At 33.5% G+C, this 18,837-nt stretch overlaps 3 protein-coding genes across 4 annotated transcripts; 1 reads left to right on the plus strand and 2 right to left on the minus strand.

The window, feature by feature from the left end:
- On the minus strand, window positions 2,577-7,001 carry LOC18589072 (cytochrome c oxidase subunit 6b-2). The gene is made up of 4 exons (XM_007013892.2): window positions 6,851-7,001; window positions 4,147-4,241; window positions 3,975-4,056; window positions 2,577-2,874 (listed from the first exon to the last, which is right to left on the minus strand). The coding sequence occupies exons 1-4, from the start codon at window positions 6,860-6,862 to the stop codon at window positions 2,821-2,823; spliced, it is 243 nt and encodes an 80-aa protein (XP_007013954.1). The 5' UTR covers window positions 6,863-7,001; the 3' UTR covers window positions 2,577-2,820.
- LOC18589071 (tetraspanin-15) lies at window positions 8,369-9,476 on the plus strand. Its single transcript, XM_007013891.2, has 2 exons — window positions 8,369-8,983; window positions 9,082-9,476. The coding sequence occupies exons 1-2, from the start codon at window positions 8,402-8,404 to the stop codon at window positions 9,379-9,381; spliced, it is 882 nt and encodes a 293-aa protein (XP_007013953.2). The 5' UTR covers window positions 8,369-8,401; the 3' UTR covers window positions 9,382-9,476.
- LOC18589070 (protein FLX-like 4) lies at window positions 10,166-16,479 on the minus strand. 2 transcript variants are annotated; one of them, XM_007013888.2, is made up of 4 exons: window positions 16,115-16,479; window positions 12,165-12,793; window positions 10,878-11,017; window positions 10,166-10,789 (listed from the first exon to the last, which is right to left on the minus strand). In XM_007013888.2, exons 2-4 carry the CDS (start codon window positions 12,713-12,715, stop codon window positions 10,533-10,535), a joined length of 948 nt encoding a protein of 315 aa, XP_007013950.2. In that variant the 5' UTR covers window positions 12,716-12,793; window positions 16,115-16,479; the 3' UTR covers window positions 10,166-10,532. The 2 variants fall into 2 exon arrangements, with proteins under 2 accessions (XP_007013950.2, XP_017983326.1); XM_018127837.1 differs by having other exon boundaries at window positions 10,380-10,789; window positions 12,165-12,796.

Genomic DNA, 18,837 nt, shown 5'->3' on the forward strand with positions numbered 1-18,837 from the left:
ACTCTAACTCAACATTATGAAGAAAAAAAAATTATACATATATTTATTATTAAGTTAAATACTCATATGTAAAACAAATCTTACGTTATTAAAATAAAAAAAATGATATGATTCACCTCACATTAAATTTTCTTTGAAATTGATACGCGTTTTCAAAATCAGGCCACCAAGTACACATGCTACATTTGCAAGGCAAGGAGAACTGTTTATAGTTATTTATTGTATGGGGTTTCCTTTTGGAAGACTAGCGATTTAAGAACATCCCAATAATGCGCGCCACCGACATCGGACAGGAACATGATGCCGTATTACATTACACTCAATTTAATTTAAACAATGGGATTAAAATTTTTGAATTACAAGACAAATTACTAACCTAAGGTTGGGGTAGCAACACCTAGAAATAGTCAAAGACCACATGGTCCGACATTTGTATATATATATATATATATATATACACATACCACCCCATCAAGTGATAGGATGTTGAATTTTGATAAATCTAATAAATTGTTCGTTAAGAATGGTGATTAATGTATAATGAAGCAGATTTGTAAAACCACCTCCCTAATAATTTGGAGTAATTATACAATTAATCCATGTATTGAACTCACACTAAATAATTTGATGTCCATATTTATATAATGCATGTTAGTACTTAATCACGTTACATCAATACTATTATTACATTATTCATAAAATATCACATCATTATTATCATGTTATCAAATTTAATATTACATTAATAAAAATATCACGTCAAAAAATCAAATGTCATGTTAGTATAGATAATAAAAAATATTTAATACATTGGATTACTGATATTATCAATTTTGAAAAATATTAAAATTTAATTTTTACAAATTATTATATAAAAATTAAATTCATTATTTTAATAAAATACAAGAACTAATTGCATAATTTGACCAATAATTTGAGATTAAACCTTGATTGAGTTGAAAGCTTCCATTGCGTGTTGACTATAATTATCATGTATCACCATGTGTTTACCTGCCTTAGAAATCGGGTTCAAGGATTCAAGTCTGTTGAATTGTACAATCATCACCTAGACTTCCTCCAAACCATTATTTATTACCATTCCACACCCCCCACACCACCCCCACATACATAAAACATTGGACTCGTTCTGAGTCACACACTCAAGTGATTATTAAAATTCATGTTGAAATTAAATTGTTAAATGTATCTTAATCTCAACTGTATTTTAGAAATCAAAACATTTAGCGAAACACCGTGACTTTGTTTTTGGATAAGGTTCTAGTCAACAGGACATGTGATTGATTTGAAAGGATATGTCCTTAGTAAATAAGATTGAGAACAATTTGAAAATTGCATCGTATACATTTTATTTTAATTATGTACGTAAATGAAAACCAACCAAGAAAGGAATTTAAATAAAATTGAAAATAGAAAATTTTTATAACTCTACTAAAAGTGTTAGAGAATTTAGAAAATTTTTCAATATTAAGAATTTTCATTTATTTTTAAAAAAATTAAAGTAAATAAAAGTAATATGAAATCAATAACTATTTATCAAGCTTAAAATAGAATAACACATGATTAATTAGTATCGTTTTTAAAACGAGCATTGTAGGGTGCTAATACTTTCTCTACATATAAATGACTCCCAAAACTTATTCTTTTTAATTAATTTAAATAAATTTTAAAATCTAGTTATAAAGAATAAATTCGATCAAGTGGCCAATTACACTTGATATAAAAAAACATTGACTTTGACTCCTATTTATGTCGAGCGATCGAGTTCTTGAAATTGCAATTTATGACTTCATTATAGATTTCAAGAGTTGAATCAGAAATTGATCATGTTTATCTTAAAACTTAATTAATTTAACTTAATTCAATAATTAACTCTATTTCTCTTAAGTTTAAAAAACATTGTATTTAGTCATTTTTTTATATCTTGATTATGATATTTTACTTTCATTTACTTATTGTTTTTAATCAATGTTGTGCATTTAGGATATGAGTTGTGAGAAAGGTGTAAGGGCCTTCTCACTCACTTGGCACATTTGTTTAAATGCATTAGCTCTATAACCGGACTCCATCCTTTTAGGATGAAAACGAATTGGGATTTCGACAATATGAGAAGTTTTAGCCTTTTTGACACCAAACTCAACATGTAAAAAATCGTAAAAAATATACTTTTAGATAAGTCTATGCAGATTTGAGTTATAGAAACATTTTAAATTAAGATACGTGAAGGAACAAATTTCATTCTAACAACATTGCCTATCGTGTTAAGAAAAAAAAATCAACTCCCATTTGAAACTCGAAAAGTAAGTTGTCGCGTATACTTGGGTAATATTAAACATTGTCTATTGTGTTTAGCGTATTTATTTAAAACAGCGTGATCTCGACCTCAATTAGCATTTAAATAAACAAGGTCAAGCATAAATTTAAGTTTGATTAGAAGAACAATGAAAGCTTAAACTTGATGAGCACTTTGATAAAGGGCGCTTACGCTTGACTTGGCTTGGTTGCACCCGACTTTGCTGCTTACAAACAGTGAACGCACCACACCACTAAACGGTCAGTGAAGATGAAATAGTATCATAAAAAGCATGATCGCGAACTAAAACATCAGAAAACCATCAGGATACATTCCAGTTATTTACCAACTTGTCCACCATAATGAATCAATGCTCAATAAATTCAACAAAATCTCCATTTGTAGCTTATTAATTCAAGGATAACCATAGAAACTAGCTAAAGACAATATCAAGAGAGCAATATGAACTCTCCATGCCAGAGAAGAGTCACCCAATTTCCAATGTGCAATCACAGAGGACCTGGGAAAGTACCATTCTCCCTCTGCTCATTCCACCTCTCAACCTGCAGTAATTTGGGCAGCATTCAATATTGTTAAAACGGAAAACACAAGTTAAATACAATGGGAGAACTTATTCATCCTCTGTTTTCTTTATAAATATCTGCTGCTACAAGCACTAGAGAAAATTATTGAAATATTTTAGAATGGGTAGAATGTAAACAGTGAAGACCAGGATGATTATTCTGTTATTCATTGATCAACCAGCCCACCAATAGCAGAGAGCACAAATTAATACATTACAGCATTAAAATTAAAAAGACAATCAGTACTACATTAAATAAAATCTCAAGAATTAACAAAACAGTCACCAGCCTTCCACTGTACCATGGTGAATTAAAGTAGTAGTAACTAACAACTCAAAAGATCATAAACCTAAACTCAGTCCACATAAGTCGCATATTAGTTTCATCACCTTATCTGTCTCCACATCTAACAACACTAGAATAGGAATATTTATAAGTACAAAAGTCCTTCAATGAAGATTTACTCTAGGATAAAATATTTCATACCAGGTCATAAACATAATTTTTTGCTATATACCATTTAACTCAAAGCTAGATCATCCATCAAATATCTTGACAGCCTTTATGAAACTGTCCATAAATTAATAACATGTCCAAATAGATTTTTTAAAGTTTCATCAGCAAGATCAATCATGATCCTGTCAACATGTCATATAGTACATTAAGTATTATGGTATACTAATATGATACATTAGTTCTGCTGATCAGTAGGGAAAAACACAGGTGCAAAAAGCTAAAATTCTCAACATAAACACAATATAGAGCACTTGGTGTGAAAAAGAAGCACCTGTAATTTATTTGTGCCCTTGAATGTCAGGATAATGTATTTCCTTATTCACAAGTATTATGATATGTATACATCAGTTGTTATCTAAAACCAGAGATTATGTCACAAGCTTTATCAATGATGCTACAACATTTATAAGGCATACTTAAACTTGTGTACGACAAAACTTGGTACTAGAAGGCAAAAATCAAGCACAAGATAAAAAGGTTATATGTCATATACAGCACATATTCCATTGCAACAAGGCAAACTCTCAATACTTATGATAATATAAAAAACTAATTATACTCACCCATTCACCAGGACAAAGAGAACGATAGTATTTGGCAAATCTTTCACATTCATTAGACTCTTCACCCTTTGCAGCCAAGCACCTGTAGTTGTTTTTAAGATTAGAAAATAAAAACAAAATACATTTGATAGTTTCCTAAGAAGCAAAAATTGAAAATTAACAAGCAATGTACCTGTGGAACTCAATGTAGCGGGTGAAACAGTGTCTAGTTTGATTTGTTGTGGGGAAGCGAAAGTCAGCCGGGGCTGTTTTCAGTTCAATCTGGGACTATACAAGAAAGAAGATAGTATGGAAGAAATGTGAGAACTAATAGATCGTTACTTGGTGTGAATTTGTTGCTTATCAGTTCAAGATGAAAATTTTCAACCATGACAGTCCAGAATCATTTACAAAAGCAAAAGTGATCAATCTGAAATCATTTTGCAGGGGTTATACATTAATAATTCAAAGAAACTATACAGTAGAATAAATATACACATTCATAACTTTAGAAGCCAACTGGCATGAATATGTATAAAGCATTTGCAGCAGCCAACAGGCTTCATGAGAAACAGACAAGAAAAGTCGTTGCAACTACCAAATGCCACATAAAGGGTATCTGAATATTCTTACTTCAGAATAGAAGTGTCTTCGGAGTCATAGTTCACAAACAAATTGATGGAGCATAATGGCAGCAGCATCCAAAAATGTTTAAGAGTCTTAAGGCTGCTTATATTCCCAAGCATTAAACTTGGTACATATCCAATGATGAGAGCTTAGTTGGGCGCTTGAGTAGACTTTATCATTTGCTTTTGATTCTTAGCTTTATGTTTATCTATGATAAAGTCACAGGTTCTTATTTCATCCTGTTTTCTGGCATTTTAAGTAGGAAGGAAATTTTAATAATTTTCTAGTTTGCTGGAAATTACAGATTTACATGTCTAAGAGTCTTATTTTGGGCTTTCCCTAATGTTATTGGGTTTTATTTGTAGTTTAGGTACCATAATTTTAAATCAGCTTGTTAGTTTCTTAATTGGTTCATTTCCTAATTGGAGTCTTAAGTATCTTTCAAAGTCCTAATTGCACTCGGAGAGCTAGTTCTTATTGGACCACGAATGCTAGGATTATATACATAATCAATTCTCTTGTGGTTGTCTAATAAAATCAACCTTTGGTGTGATTCCTTAGGCCAAAACCTAGATGATTTCTTCTTATTATTTTCCAACATTATTTCAGATTTACAACTAGGGGTGGTAAAACCAGCCCGAACCCCAAAACCCAGCTGAAAAAGCCCAAACCCGAATTGGCAAAAAAGTCAGAGACCCAAACCCAAGAAACATGAATCTAAAATTACTTGAACCCAAAAAAACAGAACCTAAAATGATCTGAACCCAAAAATGATGTTGAAATGGTTACATCTTACATAATATCTAAAATGGTTAAAAACTAACTCAAACTTGGAACAACCCGATCCTGAAACAATCCAAACACGAAACAGCCCAAACTCGAGATGACCTGAACCCAAACCCCCTTGTTTGCCACCTCTATTCATAACCAGTCCCAGATTAATCTTTTTAAACCCAAGAATAGTCATTTATGAAACTCTAACTTAATCCACACTGAAGCATCTGTCAAGTTTTCCCCCTAACCATCAACTAACGTTCAGAGACATGGTTCACAATACCAGAACAACCTTTGAACAAGAAAGCTGTCCGACATCACAACTTCCTTAAAACATAGATGTTCCAAGAAATACATGAAAGTAACTTCATTAAATTATTCAAAGATCTTTCTTCAATACATTCAAGGTCATTATGGAAAAGAAATCAAGAAACAAATTAAAATTAAAAAAGCTATATGCTTGAACTTGACCTTTTGCTTTAAAATATCCTAGTTTCACTTCAAATAATACTTTCACTGACATAGAGTCCACTATTGTAATCTAATATTCTTCAAGTACTTCAGAATTTATGCTTCTAGTGGAACAACACTTAGTATAGGATGACTTTTGATGTCACCACCTGTTGCCTATATATAAGTAAAATTATAATCTCTCCAATGCCTTCGTTAGTTATCTCCTCCACATAAATCATTTATGAAACATTTTCTTTTATAATTGTTATATATGTAATATATATAAAGAAACATAATGCTTTGGCTTGAATAATATACTCTCACTCTACCTTATCCTTCATAGAATAAAGGCGAAAAGGGGTTGCAAGAGACAAGCTTTTGTATGTTACAAGTAACGATGATTAAGGTTACATGTCAAATTATATCCTAGTTTCAAACTAAGAGAAAAATTTGCTGGGATAACAGATCTCAGAGTAAAACTACTATCACTTATGTCCTAAAATAATGCGTCATGGTACAACCTTCTACTGCCATACATGAAATTCTTCATGGGACCTGGATTGGAGCCTAATGCAATTCTAACCAATGAGGGTTGACTCCTGACTTAAACAACTCCAAATTCAAGGTACTAAATTTCTAAAGCATTCAGCTGAGAAAATAAATCCCATTTCACATGAAAAAGACTCAATTTTCTTCCCTAAAGCAATAAATTTCATAGATTCTTCTCATCAAAGGACTTTGAAAATTGATATTCCCCTTTCCGTCAATCATTTAAACGCAATTTAATTTATGAGCCCCTCATTCACAATTAAATAAAAAAAACCAACAGAAGAATAATATCCATATTCAAAACTAAAAACCCTAGAAAACAATCGACCGATATTAAACAAATAAGAAAACAATAAATAGATTTGAGATCAAATGAGCGAATCACTATCGAAATTTTGATATCTAAAAGGAACACGTTTCAATTTCTTTTCATTGCCGGCGGTTTCTTGACAAATAGAAGGAGGAGAAAAATTAAAGAGGAAATGGAAGATTACCTCGTCCGCCATGACTGATCCGATCAAAGAACAAAGAAGCAAAGTGGTAATGTTTTCTTGACAGGAGACTTTAAAATAGGCATATAAAAAATGAATGACCAGCAAATTCTCTCCGGTTCGTCCTACGACTAATAAGAATACACCACGTCATCGAACACTCAGATCCTAGGTAAATTAGTAGTAATTAACCATTAAACACGACAAGTACGTAAATCAATGCATTAACTTTTTTTTCATTATTAAAAAATTATATACACTTACCATTAAATAAAATGTTCAAATGTTAATTCTATTAACTGTTGATAATATTCAACTTTAATTTTTCTTATAATATTTGAATTGTGAAATTATAGTTATGTATGATACATTTTGTTATGTAAATTTTAATTTCAATTGAAATGAATTTGAATGAAATAAATTCATCAAATTTTATAATGAAAATTTTAATTTATTAACTGATAAATACATGTATCTTTTTAATAAAAATTTTTCATATTTTAAATTCATCAAATTAATTTTTTTACCATTAAAAAATTTTATTTTTAATAAAAAATGTGATGAAAAAGATATTTCAATAATTAAAACTCTTAAAACGAGAATGAGATAATGGGAGTGTACGAGATCATAAAAAATAACTTTTTAATATATAGTGTAAGATGAAATGTTATTTATCAAGAACAGTTTACAGTAGTAATTACGGAATTACATTAATAGAATTAATAGTGTTTATTCGTTAAGGGATTAATATTACTCTGAAAATAATTCACGCTTAAACTATCAATAACAAGCAATATTAATTAATTGTCAAATTGCTTGAACAATTGGTTTTTATTTACAAAAAGTATATGCGAAGTATCCAATTAAATAATTTATTTATTATCTTAAAATTTCATATGTTGGTGGAATATTTCAGTGTGGCAAATTTGACCATAGTATAACAGCAAAGTATACTTTTAATTTTAATGTTAAGTGAGTCTACTTAACATTAATTCAAAAGACTTTTAGTAAGGATAAAAATGACTTTATATATATATATATANGTTAACGTAAGTAAATAATATATATATATATATATATATATATATATATATATATATATATATATATAGATATATATGTATGATTTTCATTTTACCACGTGAGTGCTTTTATTAAAAGAATTTAGGGCTAAAATTACTTTTTTTAGTAGATAAAACTAATTTAAGACAAGTCATTTGTAAGGTAAATCTGAATGAGCTTGGCAACTAAGTCTTTCACCGCGTAAGTTGCATCAAAGTATACCAATTGCTAAGAGTTAATTTCAAAGAAAACAGATTCCTACCATTACTCTGTTCCTTCTATTTTCTCGCCAACTATATCCGTACGCCAAGTACCTTAACGATCAGACTTGGTAAAAACATGAGACGATTTATCCCCAAAAAAAAAAAGTATTAAAATTAACAAAGTAGCTGGGGTGGCCTATATACTTTGGCATTCACTGAACAGAACTAGTGTGAAACATTTGAGCAAGGTCTCTATTATTCCTTTCAAGTCTTGTTCTTCGTTGATATAATGGCGGATAATGCCAATGTAGCAGATGCTGTAGCAGTGACAGTGATTGAAGAGAACAAACCTAAACAAGCTCAGGACGTGAAGAAACATATTATACCGGAGAAATTTTTTCAAATGGAACAAGTTTCAGGTATGTTATCGGTGGTCTCTTTTGTTCTTTCTCTTCCAATCCTTGCCTCCGTCACCTGGCTGCTATACATGAAAAGCTATGACTGCGAATGGCTCTTCAAGTTGCCTAGTTTGCAGATTGGAATTAGCATTGGTTTGATCTTTGTCTTCTTGATTTGCAATGCTGCTCTCTTCTTGAGAACTCGGTTAAGCCCCATGGTGGGAATCCTTGTGGTTATGGTGCCATTGTTAGTGATGCTTATAGTCGGCATTGCACTTCTGGGTGCAAATAACATGGAAGGCAGAAGGATTCCTGCTACGCCATCGTGGTTCCAGATGAAAATCCGTGACAACAGTCTTTGGAGCAACATCAAACAATGCATTTACGACACTGGCGTTTGCGAAGATTTGGCCACGACATCAGTGGACCTCAAATCATATGATTTCAGTATGAAGAAGTTATCATCGATAGAGGTAAACCATCATTTTACATATAAAACCGATTCTTACCAATTCACTTAAGCTGACACCTTCTGATTTGTACTTGATTGATTATATGTGTCATATTTAAGTCCGGATGTTGCAAACCACCCACAGTCTGCCAAATGCAGTACGTGAATGCCACCTTTTGGAAAAAGGATGATAGACTGGTAACGCAATCTTTTTCATATAACAATGAAGACTGCGATTCATGGAGAAACGACAGCGACATCTTATGCTACGACTGCAAGAGCTGCAGAGAAGGTTATATCAGCACATTGAAAAGCAAATGGTTGAAACTTGGGGAGTTTCTAGTATGCATGGCTGTGCTACTTAGCACTTCTCATTTGTTGCTATTCCTGGTAACAATGTGGGAGCTCTATGTATCTTAGAGCAAAGCTCAAAGGCTGATGATGCATTTTCTTTTTTTTATGTAATCTTTTTCTCTCTTTGATGGTTCGGATTTTATTTGGACAAATTTGTTTTAATTGCCAAAGAGTCAAAATAAAATAATGAAAAACATTTTTGTGGTTGAAGCCATCGTTTCCTTGCACCAATTGTACCCCTTTTTCTATTTTGCTTCAACAGGGCTAAAAATTTATGAAAATATGTAGGTGGGATGGGAGCCGATTGTTAGAAGAAATAACTTCTGCCTAAGTTTAGTCCATTATCCAAATTGTTTAGGTACCCTTATTATGACCATAACACGATTTTTTTAAGAGTAAAACTAGATAACTAACTAGCACTACACGCTGAAACAGGGCAGCCGCAGAGGACTCCTAAGTCCTAAACTATACATGGAAGATTTCCCAACTGAATTCATTTCTTACTTTACCAAAAGAGAATAAACAGTTTCAAGGCATAAAACCAAACAACTGGACCTGCATAAAAATTCCTTCAAATCAGAAAATGCTGTATCTAGCAATCAAGGTCATTACAATGGTAATAAATTCTACAAGTGATAATACGCAACAGAAGATTGTATGATATCCCTTACCTTCGATTTGCTCTCTCTCTCATTGCTCCTTTTTTTTTTTTGGTCTTTTTCCAGTTTGATAATTGCTTGAAAATGAAGCAAGATCAAATTTGCAAATCTCACCACTACTCATTCTTATGGGATTTCAGTATAAGTGATAAATAGGCATTCATAGGCGCCAAAAGTTGGAGAATAACTCGTGACACTAAAGGCACTCAAATCAATAACATTCTCTTGTAATTGCTTCAAACGCAAGCGGAAATGTACATCTTGCTTTACCTTTTTCCTACTCTAAAAGCATACATACATACATGGTTTCAACTGAATAACTGTCTATAGTGCAATGAATTCTGAGATCCTAATTTGCAACAAAGATGAAATGAGCATATTGTGACTGCTGACTTTGATTTGTGGTGCTTTATAACTGCTGGCAACTGTTCAATGGCTAAATGTTAACATTCTACACCTTTCACAATAAACTAATTCACTCCCTGTATACTACAAACCGGCTACACTGAGCCAAGGCAAGATAGATTATGGACACCTTGCATTGCAGTTTCTTCTTGTTTACCTCTGAGCAAGTGATGGATCATATGGTGCTCCCCAGACCGGACCAGTAACCGCTTGACTTACAGTTGCAGCATTAGCAGCTGGAACATTGGCACTACTTCCATATGGGATCATGCTGTCTGCTGGGCCAAGATGCATCTGCATTACAGGCCTACCATATCCTTCAAAATAGTTGCTGCCACCTTGAAAAGGTAGTACATATGAAGGATCACCATTCATGTAGCCACCAGCATATGGTACTGGACCTATTGGCACTACAGAACACAGCATCAGTGCAAGTGTTAGTGAAGGGAAAAGTAAGGGGCCAATATAACCACCATCTCTACTGGAAAGGAAAGTTACCATGCACTCTCTTCTCAGCACTCAAGACTTCAGTGCGTAACTTTTCCACTTCTCTTGCCATTTCAATCAGATTCTTCTCCATAGCTTGCATTTGCTCCACTTGCTCTATGTTTAAACCTTTTTCATACTGAAATGTAACACTACACATAAAAAAGGTCAAAACAATAATCAGAGCCAACTTCTTAGCAACTGTATGGTGGAATACATAACAAATGATATATGTAACAGAGAGATATTGAGGTGAGGAACACATTTACTTTGCTGCATAGTTCTAGGAGGGAAAAAAAAGGATGAAAAAGGGCTAAGCTTGAGCTATGAGTACTTAAGCTTTAGTAGTCATGAGACTTTGTATCTTTCTATCACATTCAATAAGAGCAATGATTTACTCTGATAAATATAGGGACTTTGACAGTGAGAAATCAAAGTGCTGTTCAAGCTAATTCTAGGGTGACTAGGTTCAGACTTGGCACCGAATTGCATTCTAAGAGACTGCATAGCATTATACATGACATCAAGGATTCCTCTGCGACAGACAACAAAATTGCATTGAGTTCGACATTGCATTTAGATTATAAATTGAAATCTTTAGTGTTTTGTTCAGTTCATCAAATTTGGACAACCAAATGCAACTGTACACTTGATTATGACCTTATTTGTTGAAACCTTTGGGTGACCTTAAAGGACTGACTTAAGTTATATTGAGTGACTTAATTCGTGGGGCAAATGATAACACTTGTAAGGTGTTTTATACATTTTGGCTAAGTTTAATATTGTATGTGATTAGGGATAAAATGGTCACATGATTATATTTAGGGTACAGGTTGTGACAATATATAAAGTTGGTGTCATCCCAGAGCAAAATGTGGATGAGATGGATGGAAACTCATTAGAACCCTCTCCTTCCAGCCATTTACTTAAAACAGCATGCCATTGCCACATTAGAGCAGGGGCATGGGGCAATAATAACAAACAGCATATTTACCAACATGTCAATTTTATTAACAGTTACCAGGCAATTAACATTCAGATGAACAAGAGAGCAAATAAATCAGATTTACAAGAAATGAGGTCCTAAAATTTGCATGAGTTTGAATGACCAAATGCGGCACTTAGTCCTGTGGTATTATTATTATTTTGAAAAGTACTGTGGTATTATTTGACAAGACCTTTTCCATAATAATCAGAATTTTGTCAAAATAACAGCAAATATTGCAACAAAAGTTTTCAATTTTAAATACTTACTAAAGGGTCCCGGGACATCAAGCAAGCAACACTTGTTTGACTCACCGTAATCTCTGGTGCTCTTTCCTCAGACCTGCAAGTTCAGCGTGCAACTCTGGCAGACTATTAACATCAGCATGGGTTTTCTGCAACTCCTGAGAAGCCTGTTGAATTTGGGCAATCAACTCTTGTCTGGCTTTGACCAAGTTTTGTGCCTCAATGTTTGCCTCTTGCAACTCCTTTTTCACACTCTCACCAACCCGAATATCTGCTTCCATTTTTGCAATCTTTTCCAGCAGAACCCTGATCTGGATATCACTCTCAGTCTGGATGCTTCTGATGTGTTCCTTGAGTTTCTGCGCTTCATACCGAGTAGCAACAAGGTCCTCCCTCAAGGCAACATGAGTAGCTGCCAGTTTGTGATTGTCCCCAGCAAGTCGCTCAATTTCTGCAGCCTGAGAAGCAATCTTGCTCTCTAAAAGCTCAGGTGGAGGAAGTGACTCCATTGCCCAATGGGCAGCAGGATGACCTGAGCCAGCAAGTGAACCATGTTGTATCACACCTGGAGCCTGGAGGGAACGTCGCTCATATGGTGATCGGATTTGTCTAGAAGCCATCTGTCTGATAATCCACTCAAACTAGGCCACACTTGAATAGTAATCTGGAGAATAGACGCCTTAGCTGTGGACACCTACCTTCTTATTTAAAAAGAAAAAAAATGCAACAGAACTGGTCACAGGCCACAAGATCATGTATATGATAATAAAAAGAAATTAAAGAGCATGCCCTACTACAACCAGATTCTACTTAAATAGAAACACAATTTTAAAATGCAGAGCACCCCCCCACCTCTCTCTCTCTCTCTCTCTCTTCCAATGGCAACCCTCCTCCCAATAGAGGGGAGAAAAACAAAACAAAACCAAATGCGAAAGGGAAAAAAAAAGGAAAGCTTTGATACAAGCAAAAGGAAGAATGTCCTTCAAACTTGAACTTCAAATTATTCCCAATGAAAAGAAAAACTACAATATAATCATATGATGCACATGGGAGAATCCTCACTCAATAAGCAATAACTGCCAAGAAGTATTACAAGCTTCCTTTTCGTATCTCTAACTTCTATTGGATGAATTTAACTCAATAATACATCCAGCAACAACAACATGAATTGAGCGACATTCATTAGATTAATACAAACTATGGAACAGTTTCGCTACCATGGAAAGGGAAATAGATCCTTTCAGTGTGCAATTTATTTACATGATAAACACATGTAAAATTCACTTATGGTAACGTTGATTTCTGAAAAAAATAGTACAATGCATCATTACAACAGATAAAAACTACGGTTCTTCTTGTTAACTTGATTTTCTCTAATTACTGTTGTCTTTCAAAAAACTTTCCTCATCTTTTATTATATGTGGATAGATTAGGCCACAGTATTCTGGTAAAATGAAAAACCAAACTTGGTCGTAACAATAGAAGGTAAAGGATAAATTACAAGAACCACCCTGAGGTTATACAGAAATTAAGATTGACACCTTGAACATTGTGGAGTTACAGCCTGAAAGATACATTCACCTAAATGATATTTCTAATCTTTTGACACTTACTTCCCTACAAACACATTTTACAAGATAAGAATATATTTTCTTTGGAAATTTGAGGAAAAAAGTTTATTTTGAAAATGACCTTAAGGGTGATTTTGTTATTTAACCAACAGTAAATAATAAGAGAATACCTATATCCTCTCCAGATTGCGCATCAAAGTAACTTCAATAACTACAAATGACTGGCATGAATACCAAAAGTGACATAAGACCTTAATATTTAGATTTCTCCTGCAGACAGGAGAAATCAACCTGTAGTACTAACAATTGCTGGAGAAAAACTACTGAAAATACTCTTTCTGTCTCAATAGCCAAAACAAACCACACAAAGAAAAAGAATATTAATGGCATCCTATCCTACACCATCTCAATCTCACTTGAGAGTTAACACCAGCCTTTGAAACAGATATTACGATCAACTTGTAATCAGTCAACACTCTGATACCTACCTGCCAACATCATAATCCCAGACACAAAATTTAGCAAGAATTAGAAGTTAAAGTTTCACTACAAGTATCTACCCAATTGCTTAAGCAGTCATTTCTCCTACTATAGTTTCTCCAGAACTCCTGTACCATCAAACTCTTTGCACTTAGCTTAAACAAAATGCAAACTTCCTCAAATTAAATTCTCCCAGTTACATATCTCATTAAATTTTTATTAGACGATTATGGTTAAATGTGATTTTCTGTGCTTAACCTATGAAAACTTAACAATTATAGACAGGAGGGGGCATCAATGGAAAATAGACAAATGGGACAGCAAAATCAGCTAAGCCTTCCTACATGGCAGAAAAAAGGCCAGATTCACAAAAGAGGCTTTGCAATCTACTTAGAGGACTCTCAAAGCTGAGGAGAGAGAACGTTGCTCTCCGGATTGGTGCCTTTTTATATCTGATAAATAAATTAAGGGACAGATAGCTTCAAACTAGCATAAAGATCACAAATCAAAGAGAATTTGGAAAAGTATTGTTTTAACGGATTGGGATAAATTAAGGTTGTTGGCTCCACACTGGAGTAAAGCATCAGCTTTGAGCGTGTGTGTGCACTAAAGCACATCTATTAATAGCCTTCCATAGCATATAAGATGCATGTCCCTATTTCCTATTTGTATGTTGCAAGGGGAAAAGAATTAATTTTACCAGTTCTGACACATGAATGCAGACATCAACTAGGTGAAGTGGCATCATCAAATGCCTATAAATACCCGACCATTCTAAAGAGAAACTTCTTTTGCTTATTCACCTCCAAACTACTAAATTCTCTATATTGCTTCACTTTGTTCTTTTATATATGAGTTAAAATAATAAGTTGCTTCTTTACCTTGGTCATTCCAAAAAGATTATCCCAAACATCAATAATACTTAACCATCTCATTTTTAGACAGCCATAGAAAGGTCCAATCTGTTCTCCATTCAAAATCATGGTGTATTATTGCAGTCTTGCTTCATTCTGTTAATAGCCAAACCAAACAATAAGAAATGTCATTTTAATAATCCCCCCTTAACACTGCTAATCCCTCCAAAATTTTACCATCTTGCTATGACTACAATAAATGCAAATTTGACTTTAGCAGAAATCGAACTGACACTGCCTCATTCCAAAAGCACAGGCCACTACACCAATTTAAAAACATAATGAAAATTCCCCCATGATTTGTGATTTATGACTTTGATATTGTGGTAAAGTGGAATCCAGCTCAGACTTGCTGGGAAGAACTCCACAGTATTCATCAATATATTCACGATTTTTGAAAGTCTATACTCTCATGATGGCCTTAGATCAAACAAATGTGGCAATCCCTACATAATCAACATTCAAATCTTTCTCTTTATGCATAACAATATCAAATATGCATCACCTATAAAGGAAGAAATTCCTCTATTTCTTTTATTACAAATTCCTATGCATGATAAAATTTACTTTGAGCAATTGTTGCCCTACAGTAAGCACATCAATTTTCATTTGGGTTTTTTCTGAACCACATTATTCATCAATATTTTACAAAGTTTTTGTTAGTACTTAGCCGAATCATGTCCACAATGTCCTCCTCCATCACTAATGTTGATCTCATGTTTCATGTTCAATATATACTTACATCATAATTTACTTTTGCTACCTAGGTCATCTAGACAGACGTATAAGTAAATAAGGATTACCAAACCAGACTGTCATACCTTGAAACTCTTTCCAATTTATTTTCTGACATCTTTCAAGAATTCATTTTTGGTATGGTACTTGAAATGCAGATTCTGCAAACTTCCAGTCTTCAAGAAAAAGGTTTTAATTGTTCAAGTTTCTTGATTAATTGTTTCATTTTGCATTAATCAATCAGTTTCACTATAAAACTAAACTTATCATACCAACAATGCCCCTGATTGAATAATAAAAACCGTTCCGAGCAAATTACCTTTTGGTTGCAGGGCTTGAGAAACCGACGATGGTAGCCTTTGGCTTTCCGCAACTGAGTCAGCCACCTTCAAATTCCAGACAAAGCCCAAACTTCACCCATCAATTTTCTAGAAATCAAACTTCAAGATTCTGAAGAAATTGTTTTCCTTCAAGCCTGTCCTTTGATATTAAGCTTTTTAGAGTCTCTGAAGCGAGGTTGAAGAACAAGAAAAAGAAATGAAAAAGAAAGGGAGAAAAGGAATGCAAAGGGAGTTTATAATGCAGTGGAACTTTCCTGGAGATCAGCACGGGCAAACCCAGGCTTGCTATAGAGGGTAGAAGATTTGTCTCTCTTTTCTTTTGCTAGGTGAGTTTTTTTTTTTTTTACTACTTAATTTTGGCCAAAATTTTTTTTATCATTTTTTGAAATAGCCGTCCCATAATTTTAACTTTTTTTAATCTATAAATAAAATTTTGGAACAAAAATACTTTTAACGAGAACTCTTCATTTATGCGCATTTTTATTCATGCGCATATTAGTGTGAAAATAAATCTGTTCAAATTTTTTCACTCAAATTTTGTTAAAACCATTCTCATGTTGCAAGAGATAGTTTTTCTAATTTTTCAGAAATTGCTGTAAACATAAATACCGTACGTATTACACTACAAGTCTATTATAAGATCTTTTGATTTTAATGGTGAGAGATAAAAAAGTGTTCGAGCAAGTTTACAATTAGTATACGATAAGTCAATAAATGTCGACTTTTTTGTTGTGTTCTTGAGTGAATTTAGTGATTTGATTGCCTTATTAATTGAGAATATGGTTCAGTGTTTTGTTGTTCAATGGTAATTGGGTTTAGTTTGAAGCTGTTGAAACTCCATGACCATTTGGGTGGAATATTGTTAGAATATGAAGAGAAAATGGGCATGGCATAACGTGTAACAACATGAATATTTTATTCATGGCATCTAACAAATAAGTCATTAAACTTGGCGTGTAACAAGTAAAAACATAAAGGCATTTGTGTCTAACTAAATAAGTAATTATTTTTGTAAATGTCGTGTAACTTCTCCAGGATAATTGTTCATCAAGTGTAGCTTACATGTGCATAACTGTATTCTATTGAAAGTAGATTTTAAATAGTACGAAAAGGTTGATGTTAAACCAAAGGAGGAACCGATCGTGATGAATCCAAAGCGTTGAGAATGATGTGAAATCAGAAACCCCTGCTACTATGGTGAATCGAAAGAGGAAGACGTGAACCCAAATGAGGAACTGGTCATGCTACAACAAGCCATCTGTCATTTGTTACGCATGGTGTGCAACAATTATATTTGACTGCATGTTTAAAAATATCCCACGTAACACATAATGATGAGAATATATGACACATCATGGAAGGAATATGTGACACGTCATGGAGAAAATATGCGAGACGCTATGCTGAGAATATGTGACACGTCATGGTGAGAATATGTGACACGCCATAGAAGAAATATATGGCACGCCATGGATGGAAGATGTGACACACTATGGTATGGAATATGTGACACGCCACGATGAGAATATATGACATGCCATAGAGGGAATATGTGAAATGTCATGGTGAGAATATGTGACATGCTATTGAGGGAATATGTGACATGCCACAGTGAGAATATGTGACACCCCATGGAGGAAATATGTGACATGCCACGCTACAGTGAGAATATGTGACACGCCATGAAAAAAATATATGATACGCCATAGAGGAAATATGTGATACGTCATGGAGATAATATGTGACACGCCATAAATTTAAATAGAAAAAATTGTGGAGATAAGGAAACTGTTTGAAATTCCATGACATGCATATTAACGGTGAGGTATCTAAAATAAAACACCATCATATTCATCAGCCCAAACAAGAAGGTCAAGTAAAAGCATTTAATTCATTCGTCATTCCCAAAGGTACCAAGGTGTTTGACTTAATTTGGAGCAAAGTTTTAGATCACAACAACAATGTCGGTATTGCGTGAAGAAGTTAGTCAGTTAGTCAATGGTGAGTTTTCTTTTGTTTTGTGTTTTTTTTTTTTTGTGGGTTTTTTGTTCATTATGTTGCTTCATGAAATGTTTGGGTTTAGGGTTACGCAGTGATATATTTTTCTTATTTTTTTCATGATTTTGGGATTTTAGCCTAAATCATGGAGTGAACTACAACACTATAACTTACATGGTTTAGGTGCGTAACAACATTTTAGAGGGTCTACGTAGCGTGTAACAACAATAAGTTTCTTCTATTTGGCGTGTTTCTTCAAGTGGGTTAACTGTTTTTGGGTTTAAGGTAGCATTACATGTATGGCGTATAGTGTGTAAACTGCATACTTTGCATGACATATCGTGTAACAACGTGGGTTTAGGACTCATTCATGTCGTGTAATAAATAAGTAATTATATTTGGTGTGTAAAAATATATAGGCATGGCATGTAACAATATTTTACTTGGTCAGCATAGCATGTAACAAAAATAAATTTCTTTAATCTGGCATGTTGCACATTATGAGTTAACTATTTTTGGGTTTAGCTTAGCGTTACATGTATGGCATGTAGTATGTAAACTGCATACTCGGCTTGGCATATCGTGTAACAATGTGGATTTAGGATTCATTCATGGCGTTTAAAATATAAGTAATTATATCTAACGTATACAACATTGTACTTGGTATGCATAGCGTGTAACAACAATAAATTCCTTCTATCAA

The sequence above is a fragment of the Theobroma cacao genome, chromosome 9 (assembly GCF_000208745.1).
Source record: "Theobroma cacao cultivar B97-61/B2 chromosome 9, Criollo_cocoa_genome_V2, whole genome shotgun sequence".
NCBI lineage: Eukaryota > Viridiplantae > Streptophyta > Magnoliopsida > Malvales > Malvaceae > Theobroma > Theobroma cacao.